The sequence below is a fragment of the Tachyglossus aculeatus genome, chromosome 12 (assembly GCF_015852505.1).
Source record: "Tachyglossus aculeatus isolate mTacAcu1 chromosome 12, mTacAcu1.pri, whole genome shotgun sequence".
In the NCBI taxonomy this organism is placed as follows: Eukaryota; Metazoa; Chordata; class Mammalia; order Monotremata; family Tachyglossidae; genus Tachyglossus; species Tachyglossus aculeatus.
This window is the reverse complement of record NC_052077.1, coordinates 16,267,412-16,280,594: the sequence shown is the minus strand read 5'-3', so window position 1 is coordinate 16,280,594 and position 13,183 is coordinate 16,267,412. Positions and strand designations below refer to the sequence as shown.

At 42.1% G+C, this 13,183-nt stretch overlaps 1 protein-coding gene across 2 annotated transcripts in view; it reads left to right on the top strand.

Moving 5' to 3' along the window:
* INPP4B (inositol polyphosphate-4-phosphatase type II B) overlaps positions 1-13,183 on the top strand; it is a 514,133-nt gene that overhangs the window by 311,664 nt on the left and 189,286 nt on the right. For both annotated transcript variants that reach the window (XM_038755090.1, XM_038755091.1), the window contains one exon: positions 8,834-8,884. In XM_038755090.1, coding sequence (XP_038611018.1) covers positions 8,834-8,884 — 51 coding nt within the window. The remainder of the gene's footprint in view (positions 1-8,833; positions 8,885-13,183) is intronic.

The window sequence follows — 13,183 nt, the reverse complement described above, 5'->3', positions numbered from 1 at the left end:
CTGCCAAGCATCGATTATTATTAGAATTAAAATCACTACTACTCAGCTGGTTAATAATTTTTTTTTTCAAGAAACAGCAGTTCTAAGATCCATAGTACTATATAAGCTCTCTGAGGGCTGGGATCATGTTAACCAGCTCTATTGTATTGTACTCTCCCAAACTTGGCACACTGCAAACACTCAGTAAATATCATTTATTGATTGACTGATGGAACAGTGCTCTCAGATGCTTCAGAAGACCCCCAAAACCTGTTCTAGAGCAAACTTAAAATTATTCATATGTATGAAAACATACTTTTTACAGTATACTTATTTAAAACTAAAGATACAAGTGTTTGAGAGATCATAAGTAATGACTTTAATCCAAGAAGTTCCTAGTGAGATAGGAGCTCATTAACCTCACTAATAAGAATAATCATAAAACAATCTGAGTTTAGATAACACATTTCTTTTATCCACCCCAAATGTTTTCCTTAAAGATGAGGAAACATGTTCAGGATGAGTGTCCCCAGCTCACAATGAGGTCACTCTGGCTTTGCCACTGACACTCTACCTTCAATACCCTTTTGACTAGAAAAATGCCACAATGATTGTGAAAAAAGCTCATATTGGTTATCATTTCTATACTTGATTTAGATTCACAATAAAAAAAGTCTTGCAATGTTTTTCCAGGCCATGTTTATTTTTTTTTACCAATTTGTAAGGTGGTATCTGCCATTAAGAATATTGATTCTCCCTTTCAAAGTCGCCAATGCTCATCATTAAGAATGACCATTAAAGTGAGTAAGGTTTATGCCTTCAGAAGATTTTCATTCCAACATCTGATTGTACCTTTACATGATTTAGCAGAAGAGGACAACTCTTTTCCTGGAGCTACTTTAGTGTACTAAACCCTGCCTAACTCTGATTCGAAGTTCTTGAAATATACCACACTCTCTGGTGGGTACTAGGGGTAAGGTAGCTCTTAGTAGGATAGCAGTAAATCTTCCAGCCTTCAGACTGATTCTTAAGCTTTTGGTAGGACCATCATATATTGCTCTTGAGGCGAGTTGAAAACTCTTTGGAGTGGCAGAGGATAAGCTTGTGGATAATGTCTTCCTCATAGAGAAATATGTTGGTTCCTTGATAAGATGAGAGGAAGCTTCATTCATCAAGGATACTTTCCTCCTGCAGACCTGTTCTCTTTCCTTTGTGAGTAGAGAGGAGAAGATTAAAAAGATGTTAGATTTGGATGGATTGTTTTCCCTTTTGTATATTTCTGATTATCCATATTCAAGTGATTCTCTTTCAGTTCTGCTGCTTACAGAATGACTTCAGAATAATATAGCATTTCTCTGCTTTCATCCAGTTTAAAGTTGTGGATCCTAAATGTTGTATCAATCACCACCTCACGTCTCCTTTGAATCACCCTCAAAAGCTTTATTTTGGTACTTTTTTCTTTTATCTGTTACAAAATGTCTATCCTTTTCTGCACCTATTTTCTTCTATTCCTTGCCTTTACAATTGCTTTGAACAAGTCCTTAGTAACCTGCTTGAATTACTGTAAGACCTTGAATTTATGACATCTTTATTTCTCAGAACTCAGTGTTTTCAAATATATTACCTTTTTTTCCTCCCAATATCCCTGCAAGATCAGAAAGGATTATTGCTTTCATTTTACAGTTAGGGAAAAAGAGGCAAGAACAGGTGAACTGACTTGTCAGGGGTAAAGCTAGGACCTGAACCCAGGTATCCAGACCCCCAGCTCACGGTGTTTCTCACTGGACCACATTGTCTCTCTTGTCTCATCCTTTCCATGGTGGTTATTAGGCGAACAGTGTCCCTGTTACTGTCAGAATCCAGGAGAAAGTATGAAGGTGAGATTCATTCATATACCAATAAATGACACCATTTTTCAGTACTCAAAAAATGGCAGAGTCCTAAAGAGTTCAAAGAGCTGGATTGAGAACAAAGACAAAGTCCACAAATAGAGGCTGAAAGGCCTAAGCTTTGGTCAGGTGTGAGTTTGGAATGAGTACTTTCAATTTATATGTTTTCCTCTGAAGTGTTAAAAGTGCAAAGCTAAAAGCATGGCTATTTTTTCTCCAGGTTCTTTATGTTCTCTCAATTTATTTTGGATCTATCAGTAATGACACTAGCTTTTCACTCTGTTAAACTTCAAACTGAGCTGCCCATAAGTGACTTTGGTAACTCCTGGGTACTAGAAGAAGAACCATGTTACATATTAGTAAAAATCACTGTCAAATATGGAGAGGGTGAATTAATTTTTCTGCCTAAAGAAAGCTTAGTTCAGGGAGATGGAGGAATTAACAGCAAACAGCTAAGTGGTTGAAATATGATTCTTGTGCTCTACTGAAGCTCCAGCGGGCAATCAGTCAATTAAGCACTTAGTACAGTGCTCTGCAAACAGTAAGCACTCAATAAATACGATTGAATTAATTGTAAGTGTTTGGGAGAATACAATACAGCAGAGTTGATGGACACATTCTCTGCCTGAATTGAGCTTACAGTCTAGAAGGAGCTTGCTTTCATCCACGGAATAAGGAAATTGTTTTGGGCTGGGTCATCAGGAGACTGGTGAAGCCAGGTATGTGGTGGAATGTGCTCCAAGATGCCCTTTCCCACCTCTTTAGTAGTGATCCCTGTGTCCGGCAGTAAAGTGTCCAGGGGGAACCCCTTGTGTCTCTGTGGACCTGGATGTGTTTTGGCCCAGCCCTGAAAGTAAGCAGAACTCCTGGAATGTGCACCAGTAAGAAAATAGCTACCAGTGTGAGCATCCCAGGATAGAGCTCTGGGGGCCTGGACAGGGGACTCTTTGGCCACTTGGGGATTGGGCTGCCAGGTGCATGGGAGGCTTTGGAACAGGGCCCAACGAACACCGTGCCAAGCAGTCAGGCAGCTGCCAGCAGCCCACACAGCGAGCCAGCGTGGCCCCAGATGGGCATTAGCCCCACTCCGGATGAGGACTGGAGGAAGCCGGCCCAAAGACCTACTGCCCCTCTTAGACCAAGTAAGGCCCTGGGCTGGGTGTCCCTAGAGTAAACATGTGGCCCATTCAGGGGGCTTTCTTCAAGGGTCCCCCTGGAGCCTGCTGCCTGGGCACACTGTTACAGTCCATCCTGCAAACTCTGAGCAGTAGATTCCTCCCTCTGCAAGGGCTGTTCAGAGGAGCAGTCTTGCCTGGACTGGACAGGGAAGGAAAGAGTTTGCCTAAATTTGCCCTGTTCCCCCTCTATACCTGCTCACCAGTTCCCTCCATTTCCCACCTCCATTTCCCACCCACTCCACCCACCCCATAACTCCAATTAGGTGTTCGTGAATTTAATGTTTTCATTTTCTCCTTTGATTTTTGCCTAAACTGGCTCAGGCTAAGCTCATTGGCATGAATATCATGAATAATTCCCAAATCAAAGGCGTTCTGGTTTGTGGGTTGCCCTGCACCCAAAGTTAGCTGCTCAGTAAATTCAGTCGATGATGATCAAAGCAGGGAAATGGGAGGAATGTGAGGTGCAGAGGCATAGGGTTCAGCAGGAGATATTGTTGTATTGTACTTGCCCAAGTTCTTAGTACAGTGCTCTGCACACAGTAATAATAATAATAATAATGGCATTTGTTAAGCGCTTACTGTGCACAAAGCACTGTTCTAAGCACTGGGGAGGATACAAGGTGATCAGATTGTCCCAAGTGAGGCTCACAGTCTTCATCCCCATTTTACAGATGAGGTAACTGAGGCACAGAGAAGTTAAGTGACTTGCCCAAAGTCACACAGCGACAATTGGCGGAGCTGGGATTTAAACCCATGACCTCTGACTCCCAAGCCCGGGCTCCTCCCATTGAGCCACGCTGCTTCTGCTCAATACATATGAATAAATGAATGAATAATTGAACCAATTATAGGCACATCACAAGTTATTAGAGAGAAAGGCAGGAATAGGAAAGAAAATTTCTGGGATATTAGAGCAGTCAAGAAGGGGTGAGGGTGAAAAGAAAGCATTTTACTTACTGTTGTAGGCAAGTGGTTCTTGTGGTTCCACTTGAAACCCCTTCTGCCATCTTCTTAACCCACTTCCTCCCTGAAAGGGCACTAGGCCTGAAACCCTAAACCTGCTTCTTCCTGCTGGTCTCTCAGTTCCTCTGTGAGCCTCACCCTCTGAGACCAGGTCTGTGCCCTCAGGCCCATGGCCACATCTCTGTGAAGGTCCTTTGCAGCCTAAGTCACCTGGGACCCCTATTGCTATGGAGTAGTGGAAACCAAATGGCATCTGGGCAGAGGGTATGGAGGGTGGCCCCTCCAAGCTCCCCTGCCATCCTGGGCCTGCGTTTAAGGGTTCAGTCCAGTTGGGGAGAGGTTGGTGCAAGAAAGTGGCATGATTGAGGGTGGGATGGAGGTTCAGGACCATTGCAGAGAGACAGAGGAGACTCAGATACTTCTAATTTGCTACTCTGGAGATACTCTGTTCTTTTTTCTTTTCTTTTTTTTGTTGAGGGAAAGAGGTAATTTTGTTCAGATGGGGAAGAGGAGGGGGTATTGAGAGAAACCATTAGCAAAAGTTTAAAGGATCTTAGGATGGTGGGTCAAGTGGGAAGAAGAGGGAAGGGGGTGGAACAGGAAAAGAAAAAAGGTTTATCTGGGCAGGTGGCAGCTTCAGAGTGAATTATGTTTGGAATGCCTGGAATACTTGGAATTTTACATGGGGCATCCCCAACAATTAGAATGTATGCTACAAGGGCCTTCATCTGAGCATCCTTTGTTGCCCTTGCAGGAGGCAGGGCACTGGGATGGGTGGATCATTGTTTTGACACTACTTATGAATCTGAAAAGAGCTGTAGATCATTTAGGACCTGAAGTGTATTAGTGATATTTTCTCCAGTGTCCCCACTCTTTCCCCTCTGAAGCTTTCAGGTCTTCCCTAGCTAGACCCAGCTGTGCCTTTAGAAATCATCTTGTCTCTGCCAGCTATCACCCAGGTGAACCATTTTTTTTTTCTTCACTCACATCACCTACCTCCCAGCACTCATCTGTAATCACCTACCTCTCAGCACCCATCTGTGCTCCCTTACTTTGACCTCTTTTAGATTGTTTCCCAATGGTTTTGGTGACATTTTGCCTCCCTTATTGCCTGAGTCCACCCACCTTTCTATTTTTAAACTTCTGCCACCCTCTGTAACCTGTTCCTATCCCAGCTGTTCCCGTCTCCTCCCTCCTCCCATAGCTTTTCTTGTCCTGGAAAGCTATGCTGTAGCTACAGGTATTTACTACATGGCTCTCCCCCATCCTGTAAGACTCCTTTCTCCCTTGCCTTCTCACCACTGGTTTGCTCTGGGAAATGGGAATAGTAGGACTGGGAGGGACGCTTCATGTCAACAATAGGGCAGGTAAAACAAAAAAAAAAGATTGAGGATTGAGAGTTTAGGAATTGGGAGCAGGGGACTGAGGAGACTGGTGAGATTCCAGTGAAACTTGAGAATGAGGAAGTAAATTTGAAGGAAGGCAGGATGAGCAGAGGTGGGGTGATGGGGGAGGCAGGAATAAGAATGGGGTGAACAGGGAGAAAAGTAGTGGTGTACTTGGGTGACAGCTAACTTTTTTCAAGTTCAGTCCATGTGATGAAATTCCCCACTCCCTCTCAACCCCAGTGAAGGATTCAGCAAGCAACTAGAACACTGAAATTAGCAACCAGAACTTGACAAGACTGGAGGCCAAAGAGAAGTTTCTGCACTGACCCATCTCTGCTGATAAACTTCCCATTTCCCACCGTACATTCTCCTGAAACATCTTGAGAAACGAGATTCATTCTGCTGCTAAGACATTGCTGCCCACACCTACATATATCTAGCTGTATATCTGTCTATAGATACATAGATATATATTTATATACATATATATATATACATATATATATATATCAGTCTATCTCTTCATGTGATGTATGCGTGACGTTTCTTCATTTGTAAGAGTTCATGATACAACAGAATGACTGTGCAAGTAGATGGATATTAGCCAATGTTTAGAAATCTTTAATTGACCAGGTACAGGAGTGTGAATTGGGAAGAAACCATAAAATACAACATTGTATCATCATACATCTGTACATCAGTGCTTAGAACAGTGCTTGGCACTTAACAAATACTATTATTATTATTACTATTATTACCTGGGATCATTCTGCCTCTGGACATATGGGGAATTGAGAAGATAAAATATTTCAAAAGGGCCTTCTGCTTTGTATTCAAGAGGTAAACACATTGCAATTTGAATTCATGTTAAAGCTAAGTTTATATCAAAAAGTTGCTATTCTGGGGTTACTCTATGTTCCATTAAAACATTTTTTTTTTCAAGGACAAGGGTTAATTCTGTTCAGGCTAATCTTTTAGAGACTTGTTTGGCAGGCTAAGAAAAACAACACTGATGGTTTTATTTGCTGTAAGATGGGACACATGTTGGGGAAAAAAACAAGTGGCTAATGTAGTATACACTGGAGATTTGAATTTAGAAAATGGTTTTGAATTGCTATAATTTCACTTGGGGAATTGTGGGGTGGGAGGAAGGGCATTCAACCAGAAGCGAATCAATGATTTCTCTTTTCACAAATAATTATTGTGAGATTGCCTCTTTGGTTTATAGAAATTTTTTAGTTCTTTCATTTTTAATCATGCCTTGGAATATAATGAAAGCTGATGTTCCCCAGTTCTCCAGAAATCGTTTCCTTCCCTTTATGCTTATTTTATATCACATGGGACATTTTGAAGGGTATTTTACCCCACAAAAGAGCAGGTTTTAGGGTTACTATTAATGAACTCTGAGTATCCTTCTACCTACTGTGTGCAGAACAGGAAGTGGAGTTGGTCGACAGAAGCAAGCTGGTTTGGGGGCTGCTTTCCCAGTCAGATGGACCAGATTCAGTATTATGGAATGTGGAGTGCTTGAACAGTCATAAAGGGATCCAGCTCCCTTCATCTCAAAACTTGACTGGAAATGCTCACTGGTCAGTTGACCCACGCTTGCTTAGAGTCAGTTTTCAAGGCTGCTTTTCCCCTTTCTTCAGAAGACTCCAACATCAGGGTACTGAGCCTCACTGAGAGAGGAAAAGGATATTTGATAAAGGCTGAGGAATGTATGCAGTTTAATCACTTTTCAGTTGAAATAGTGTTGGAATGATTTCAAAGGAAAAACATAATAAAAAAAGAATAGATAATTCTCTGCCTGGGATGGGGTAGACTATTAACTGCCAATAATAATAATAATGGCATTTATTAAGCGCTTACTTTGTGCAAAGCACTGTTCTAAGTGCTGGGGGGGCGGGGGGATAAAAGGTAATCAGGTTGCCCCATGTGGGGCTCACAGTCTTCATCCCCATTTTACAGATGAGGTAACTGAGGCCCAGAGAAGTTAAGTGACTTGCCCAAAGTCACAGAGCTGACAAGTGGCGGAGCTGGGATTTGAACCCATCACCTCTGACTCCAAAGTCCGTGCTCTTTTCACTGAGCCAAGCTGCTTCTCTTAATCACCAATCACCTCTTTAGGTCCTATCCGGGTCTCGGATTTTCTTGTTTTTGTTCCCCTTGGTCAGCCACAGAATGGTTGGTACGTAGGTCATCCTTTGTAAAGAAATCTCATCATACAGACCCTGGGCAACTCTAAACAAAGGCCAAAAGTTGTTCCCATCTCCATGGCTGACACTGAAAAGGGGCACATCTGTGCAGTACTGAATGATATGAACTGTCTGAGGACACTGTTCATCCCCAGATCTGTCCAGGTTTAGGGTGGGAGGCACAGGAGATAGTTCTGAGGTGCTCTGTCTCCCCCAGTCCCCTTGTCCAGGTCAAGTGGCCCTACATGACAATGTTGAGACTTAGCTGCTCTCTTGCAGTGAGTCTGCACCTGGCCTATGGCTTCCCCCTTGTGCCCCCAGGTTCTGGTAGGGCTTCCTCACTGCACGGGCACAGTGTCACCTCCACTTCCATACGTGCCCTGGGCCCCTCCCACCCCCTGTTCTTCCCAACCAGACCTGCCCCAGACTCAGATGCTGGGGTTGGGCTTGGGCTGGGCAGACTAGTATTGGGACTAGTTTGGATGGGCTGAGAAAATCCACCCTGTGCAGCGCCTTCAAAGGACCCTTGTAGCCCATTCTGGGCAGAACCTTTGGAACTTCTTCCTAACTCTGTCTCTCTCCTTTGCCCCCATTTCTTTCCACTTTCTTATCCTTTCAGCATTTTGATGGAGAATTAACTTCCATACTTTGATAATGCTTTCGTACCATTTCTTGAAATTGAAAGAATATCCTTTCTGACCATTATTGACTATGAGTGTCCTTTAGGAGACTGTACTAAATTAATTGAGTAATATGGTAACTCTTGGATTTGTTGTAATGCCCTCCATGGTCAGAAGTGAGTTTTTGCGAGTCCACATTTTGGTAACTCAGACACTAGTATATGCTCTCTTTGGTGTGCTGTCCTCCTTCTACAGGGTTGAAAATCAGGTTTCAGGGATCGACAGCTCTATAAAGAGAGTGGGAAGTGGTATGCTATGCAATAAAGGCAAGCTTTAGAAGCCTTGGGTGAGGTTTCACCCTGAGGACCGTCCCACTGGACAGTTGCACATAGGAACGTGCACATCCTTTTAGCAGAGAATTGAGATGAAGAAAGGTGAAACTGAGTTCAGTTTTGCTTCCTGTCGAAGCTCAGAAAATTTAGGAACTATAAAAGGGCCACTCTGAATGGGTGTTGGAAGAGTAGCCCCCAAAGTAGGCACAGAATGATTGATTGTTACTGATCAGCGGGAGAAACTATTTTCTCTTTCAGAGATATTCAGAGAATGTTTTTCCCCTCACAGGTCCGCACCAGTGCCCTTCACGAACACAAGGAACCGCGGTCAGAAGTTGGGGTAAGGAGGTTTTGCTGTTGACACATCAGTGCGTAGATGAGTTGTTCAGTTCTTCCCTGGCCTTGGGCTAGGTGCTGAAGAACACAGTTGGATTAAATGAATGGTATGGGGGAGACTGGTTTGAAAGGAGACACCCCAATGATGGCTCAATTTCTCTGAATCTTGTGAATCATCCTCAGACAAATTCCTCACCAGCTCTCCATTCTTTTGATTGCTAGCACCTACAATTAGCAACACACAGTATTAAGAGCTGGAAATTACAGATAAGACCTGCACTGTCCAATAAAGAGGAGAGGACAAAATGGTATTGAAATATTTTCCTCCTTTGGGCTGTATACACTAGTGTTGGAGAGTCTGCGGGTTTGCTTTCTAGGGAAAATCTGACTTCCTTAGGTCATTGTCTCTGGGTAAAGACTCCACAGGACTGGTAGCATTTATTCTACCGTGAACAGTAGTGACTGCCAGGACCAGGAGACCTCACTTTCACTTACCTAAATCTCCTGACAGTGTCTCAGATTATTTCCAAACACCAGGCATGGGCTTTCCTTCCCAGGGCCCATCTGAAGTCAGGACAGACCAGAAAAGATTTAATCATTTCTACCTCTACTCCTTTTTTGGCTTAGTTTCTTGGGATTCTGTGTTGACAAGGGATCAAAGAACTTATTTGCTTCTGGCAAATATATTTGAGTTCTCTCAGAAGAAGAAAGTGAGGATCAAGAAAGGAAAGGGAGAGGAATCTACACTTGTGAGTGGGGCCACTTCAACTTTTCAGAGTGAAGGATCTCAAGGAAAGTTTTCAGAGGCGGAGGAGCTTGACAAAGACAGACCCAGGGGCCAGTTCACAATCTTTAATTTTGTATTAAACTTGTGACTCAGAGGCTGCTGTTTAGCAAGCAAGAGTTATGTAGGGGCATTGTCATGGCAGTGTCCCAGTGCAGAAAGTTCAGTTCAGCCGTAGTGAACCATTTTAAATTATTGATGATTTCCACGTTTCAATTGCTGGAACTTGTCAAGTGTGCTGTTCGCTTGCCCTCTCCCTTTCATCACTCTCCCCATCCCCTATTACTCTCCCATTAGGTGGATGATTGAACGGTTCATCAGGAACTGCAATGCATATCTACTGCAGTGTTCTTAAGGAAGATTTATAATTGGATGCCCTGTTTTGAGGATAAAGTCTGAAATGGGGAGTTTTGGTACAGAAGGTATAAGCGTACATCCAAGCCATAAAATAGAGAGTGGCCACATCATATGAAAATTTGGCTCAGTGTGTACTCCATTATATTTGCAATTGGAACTAAAATGGCTCGGGGTCCATCCTCTCCCACACATGTGCTGCTCTCTCTCTGCCTTTCTCATTCATGGATGAATAAACATTCTAATCCTGCCTTCGGACTTTCCTGAAAAAAACAAAAAGAGGCCCTTTTGAGTCCTCCCTAGGGTCCGTCTGTATTTTCCTGCTTTGTTTCAGCTTTTCTATCTCAAGTGTAAGATCCATAGGGCCAGGACCCTCTTTTCTCTCTGTCTCTCACATACTTATGAGAACTACCCAGCTCTCCCAATCAATCAATCAATCAGCAGTATTTATTGAGCACTTATGTGTGGAACACTGTAGTAAGTACTTGGGAGAGTACAATACAACAAGATTGGCAGACACACTCCCTGCCCACATTGGGCTTACTGTCTAGATGGGGAAACACAGATAGATCCAAATGCATAGACAATGCAGCAGGCAAAGGGAGTTGGGGAAAGAGGGCTTAATCCAAGCACCTCTTGGAGTGGCACCAAGCAGCTTTTCTGTGGCTGGTCAGGGAGCAAGAAGTGATTTATTTGACAGAGAGTTCATGATTCTAGTCAAGTGCCATCCTCCAGAAAATGAATCTTTTGGATGTTACAAGCCACAAGTCACATAGGTATGATTGCTCAGCATTATAGTCAAAACATGAAGTGACATCTGCAAGGAAGACTCTTTATTGAGGGGGAAAAAATGGACCCTTCATTTGTGCCCACAAAACACACTTGATTGCCAGTCATTATCAGAGTAAGGCATGGGCACTTCCTCTGATGATGGCATCAGAGGAAGGGGTAAAAGACCCTAGATTTTGGTTTGGGTTCTCAAAATTTATATTTTGTAGTATTCTCTGTTCAACAGAGGAAGTCAGCTGTTGGGAATAGGAAGCATTATTTTCTCTTGCTCAGTCTTTTACTGTTAGGAGTCCCTCATACCACACCAAGAACCTATTTAATTTCCACTCATTTTACAAAATTTGCTAGCTTTGTCAGGGTTTGTTTTTTAATCAAAAGGATGTTCAGTCAAGAAGTACAGGGAGTTCTTCTCTACAAGGGTGTGTTCTTAAAGAATCTTGCTTTAGGAGAAAAATTACATTATAGTAGCTATTGATTCAATGGTATATGATTCAAAGATATCAACATGACATATTTTTGATTCAAATTCTTTATTATTGTCTTGTCAGGCACACTAGCAGAGTGCTTTACATCCTTGGCACTCATTGCTCTTTCACTGTATTAAATACTCTGTGGTTCCCAAAACACAAAGAAACACAAAGCTGTGTATGGTATGGTACAGTAAGGCTGAGATAGAGGCTGGAAAGTGAAATAGCAACATCCCTTGGCCAATGCTTTGTGTATGCAAGCATCCATTTCTTCCTTTTGCAGTCTACTTGCATCACCTCATAGTCAGAACATCCTCATGTTCTGAGAAAAATGATTCCCTAATACGTCCATCATGGTATATCCAAATGGAATAATGAAAATATTTGTTTATCAGAACTGGATATATTCATTGCTGGCCCAAAAGATTATTTCAAAATAAATCTTGGAAATTTCAAGAATGTTAATTTTAAAATATATCAAACCATCCATGTCCTTTGGCTTTGACAACAAATAACTAACATTACCTCCTCCCAAAATATTCATTTTAGAAAGTAATGAATCAGGTTAATGATGAGCTATGTGAAATATCTGTCAACTCTTTCCCTCCTGGAATACCTTCATAGGCTTAGCAGCCTGAGTGCCTTTGGGTTTCAAGGCAGTATGAAGTTCCTGCTTTAGTCTTAATTTCAAACAAATACTTTGTCCATATGCTGAGGGAAAAGGAAGTGAGGAGAAAGGATTTCAAATGTTCAAGGTGTAAATCTGAATTTTAAGTCGCTTTAACAGTGATAGCTTAACATCAGCTACAAATGGGTTTTAATTTGCTATAAGGAAATGAATTGCTATAGTGTATACTTTTCAGGAGAAATTCAGTGTCCAGTCATTCTGTTTCAAATATGATCTGGATGATGCTGTCCAGAAGTCAGTGACCTGTATAAAGAAGTCCTTAGGCTTTCCAGGTAATGGTCTCAATAAATACTTTGGGCCTGTATAATGTCAGTAGTGGTGATAGTATTTAAGCACTTAGTACAGTGCTTTGCATACAGTAAGCTCTCAGTAAATACGATTGAATGAATAGTATGTATCAAGTAATTACTACGTGCAGAGCACTGTACTAAGCAGTGGGAGAGAATACACAAGTGGGAATTAGACATTGTCCCTATCCCTTTGGGAACTCACAATCTAAGGAAAATTTTCCTACAAATTGGGAACAATGTCAAAAGTATATATCAGCACACTGATATACCCACAAAGATACTCCTTTTCTTTATGGGCCTTCACTTCCTCTTCTGACCTCCTTTCCTCTCACTTATCTTCCTTCCCTCCGCTCAGCTTAATTCAGCAGCTAGCTTACTCCTCTCTTCCTGCTACTAAAATTACATTGCTCCTTTCTTTGACTCACCCCTCCTTAAACCAAATATTCCTACTTCCTATTCCTCCCTTCATAATCGTTGCTCTCCTGGGTCTTAATGTCTTATGCATCTGCTTCTCTTCCAAGTTAATCCCTGCTCTTATTTTTCTAAGCACCGTTTTGGTGAGTGATTTGCTTTTCGTTTTCAGCAGCCATTTGGGACCAGAACTATCTTTCCTGTGAACTATAATTGTTCTCCCCTTTCCCAAAAGGCTCAATTAGTCCTATATCCAATAAACCCAATCTTCCGCTCAAATCCAAGGAACCAGGAAAGAGAAGGAGGAAGATTTTCCCAAGGAGGAAGCATTGGCCCATCCTTTGTTGGAATTCCCTTGCTCTCATTTTGCCCTTTCTGGTGGAGAGAGAGAAACTCTGTTTATTGTACAAGAAGGTAATGTGATTTTTAGAACTGAGGAAGTAGGAGATATTAAAGGAAGATGAAATGTTTTTTTCAGGAAATAAAAACGATTTAGAGATTTATATTTTGCATTATGAGA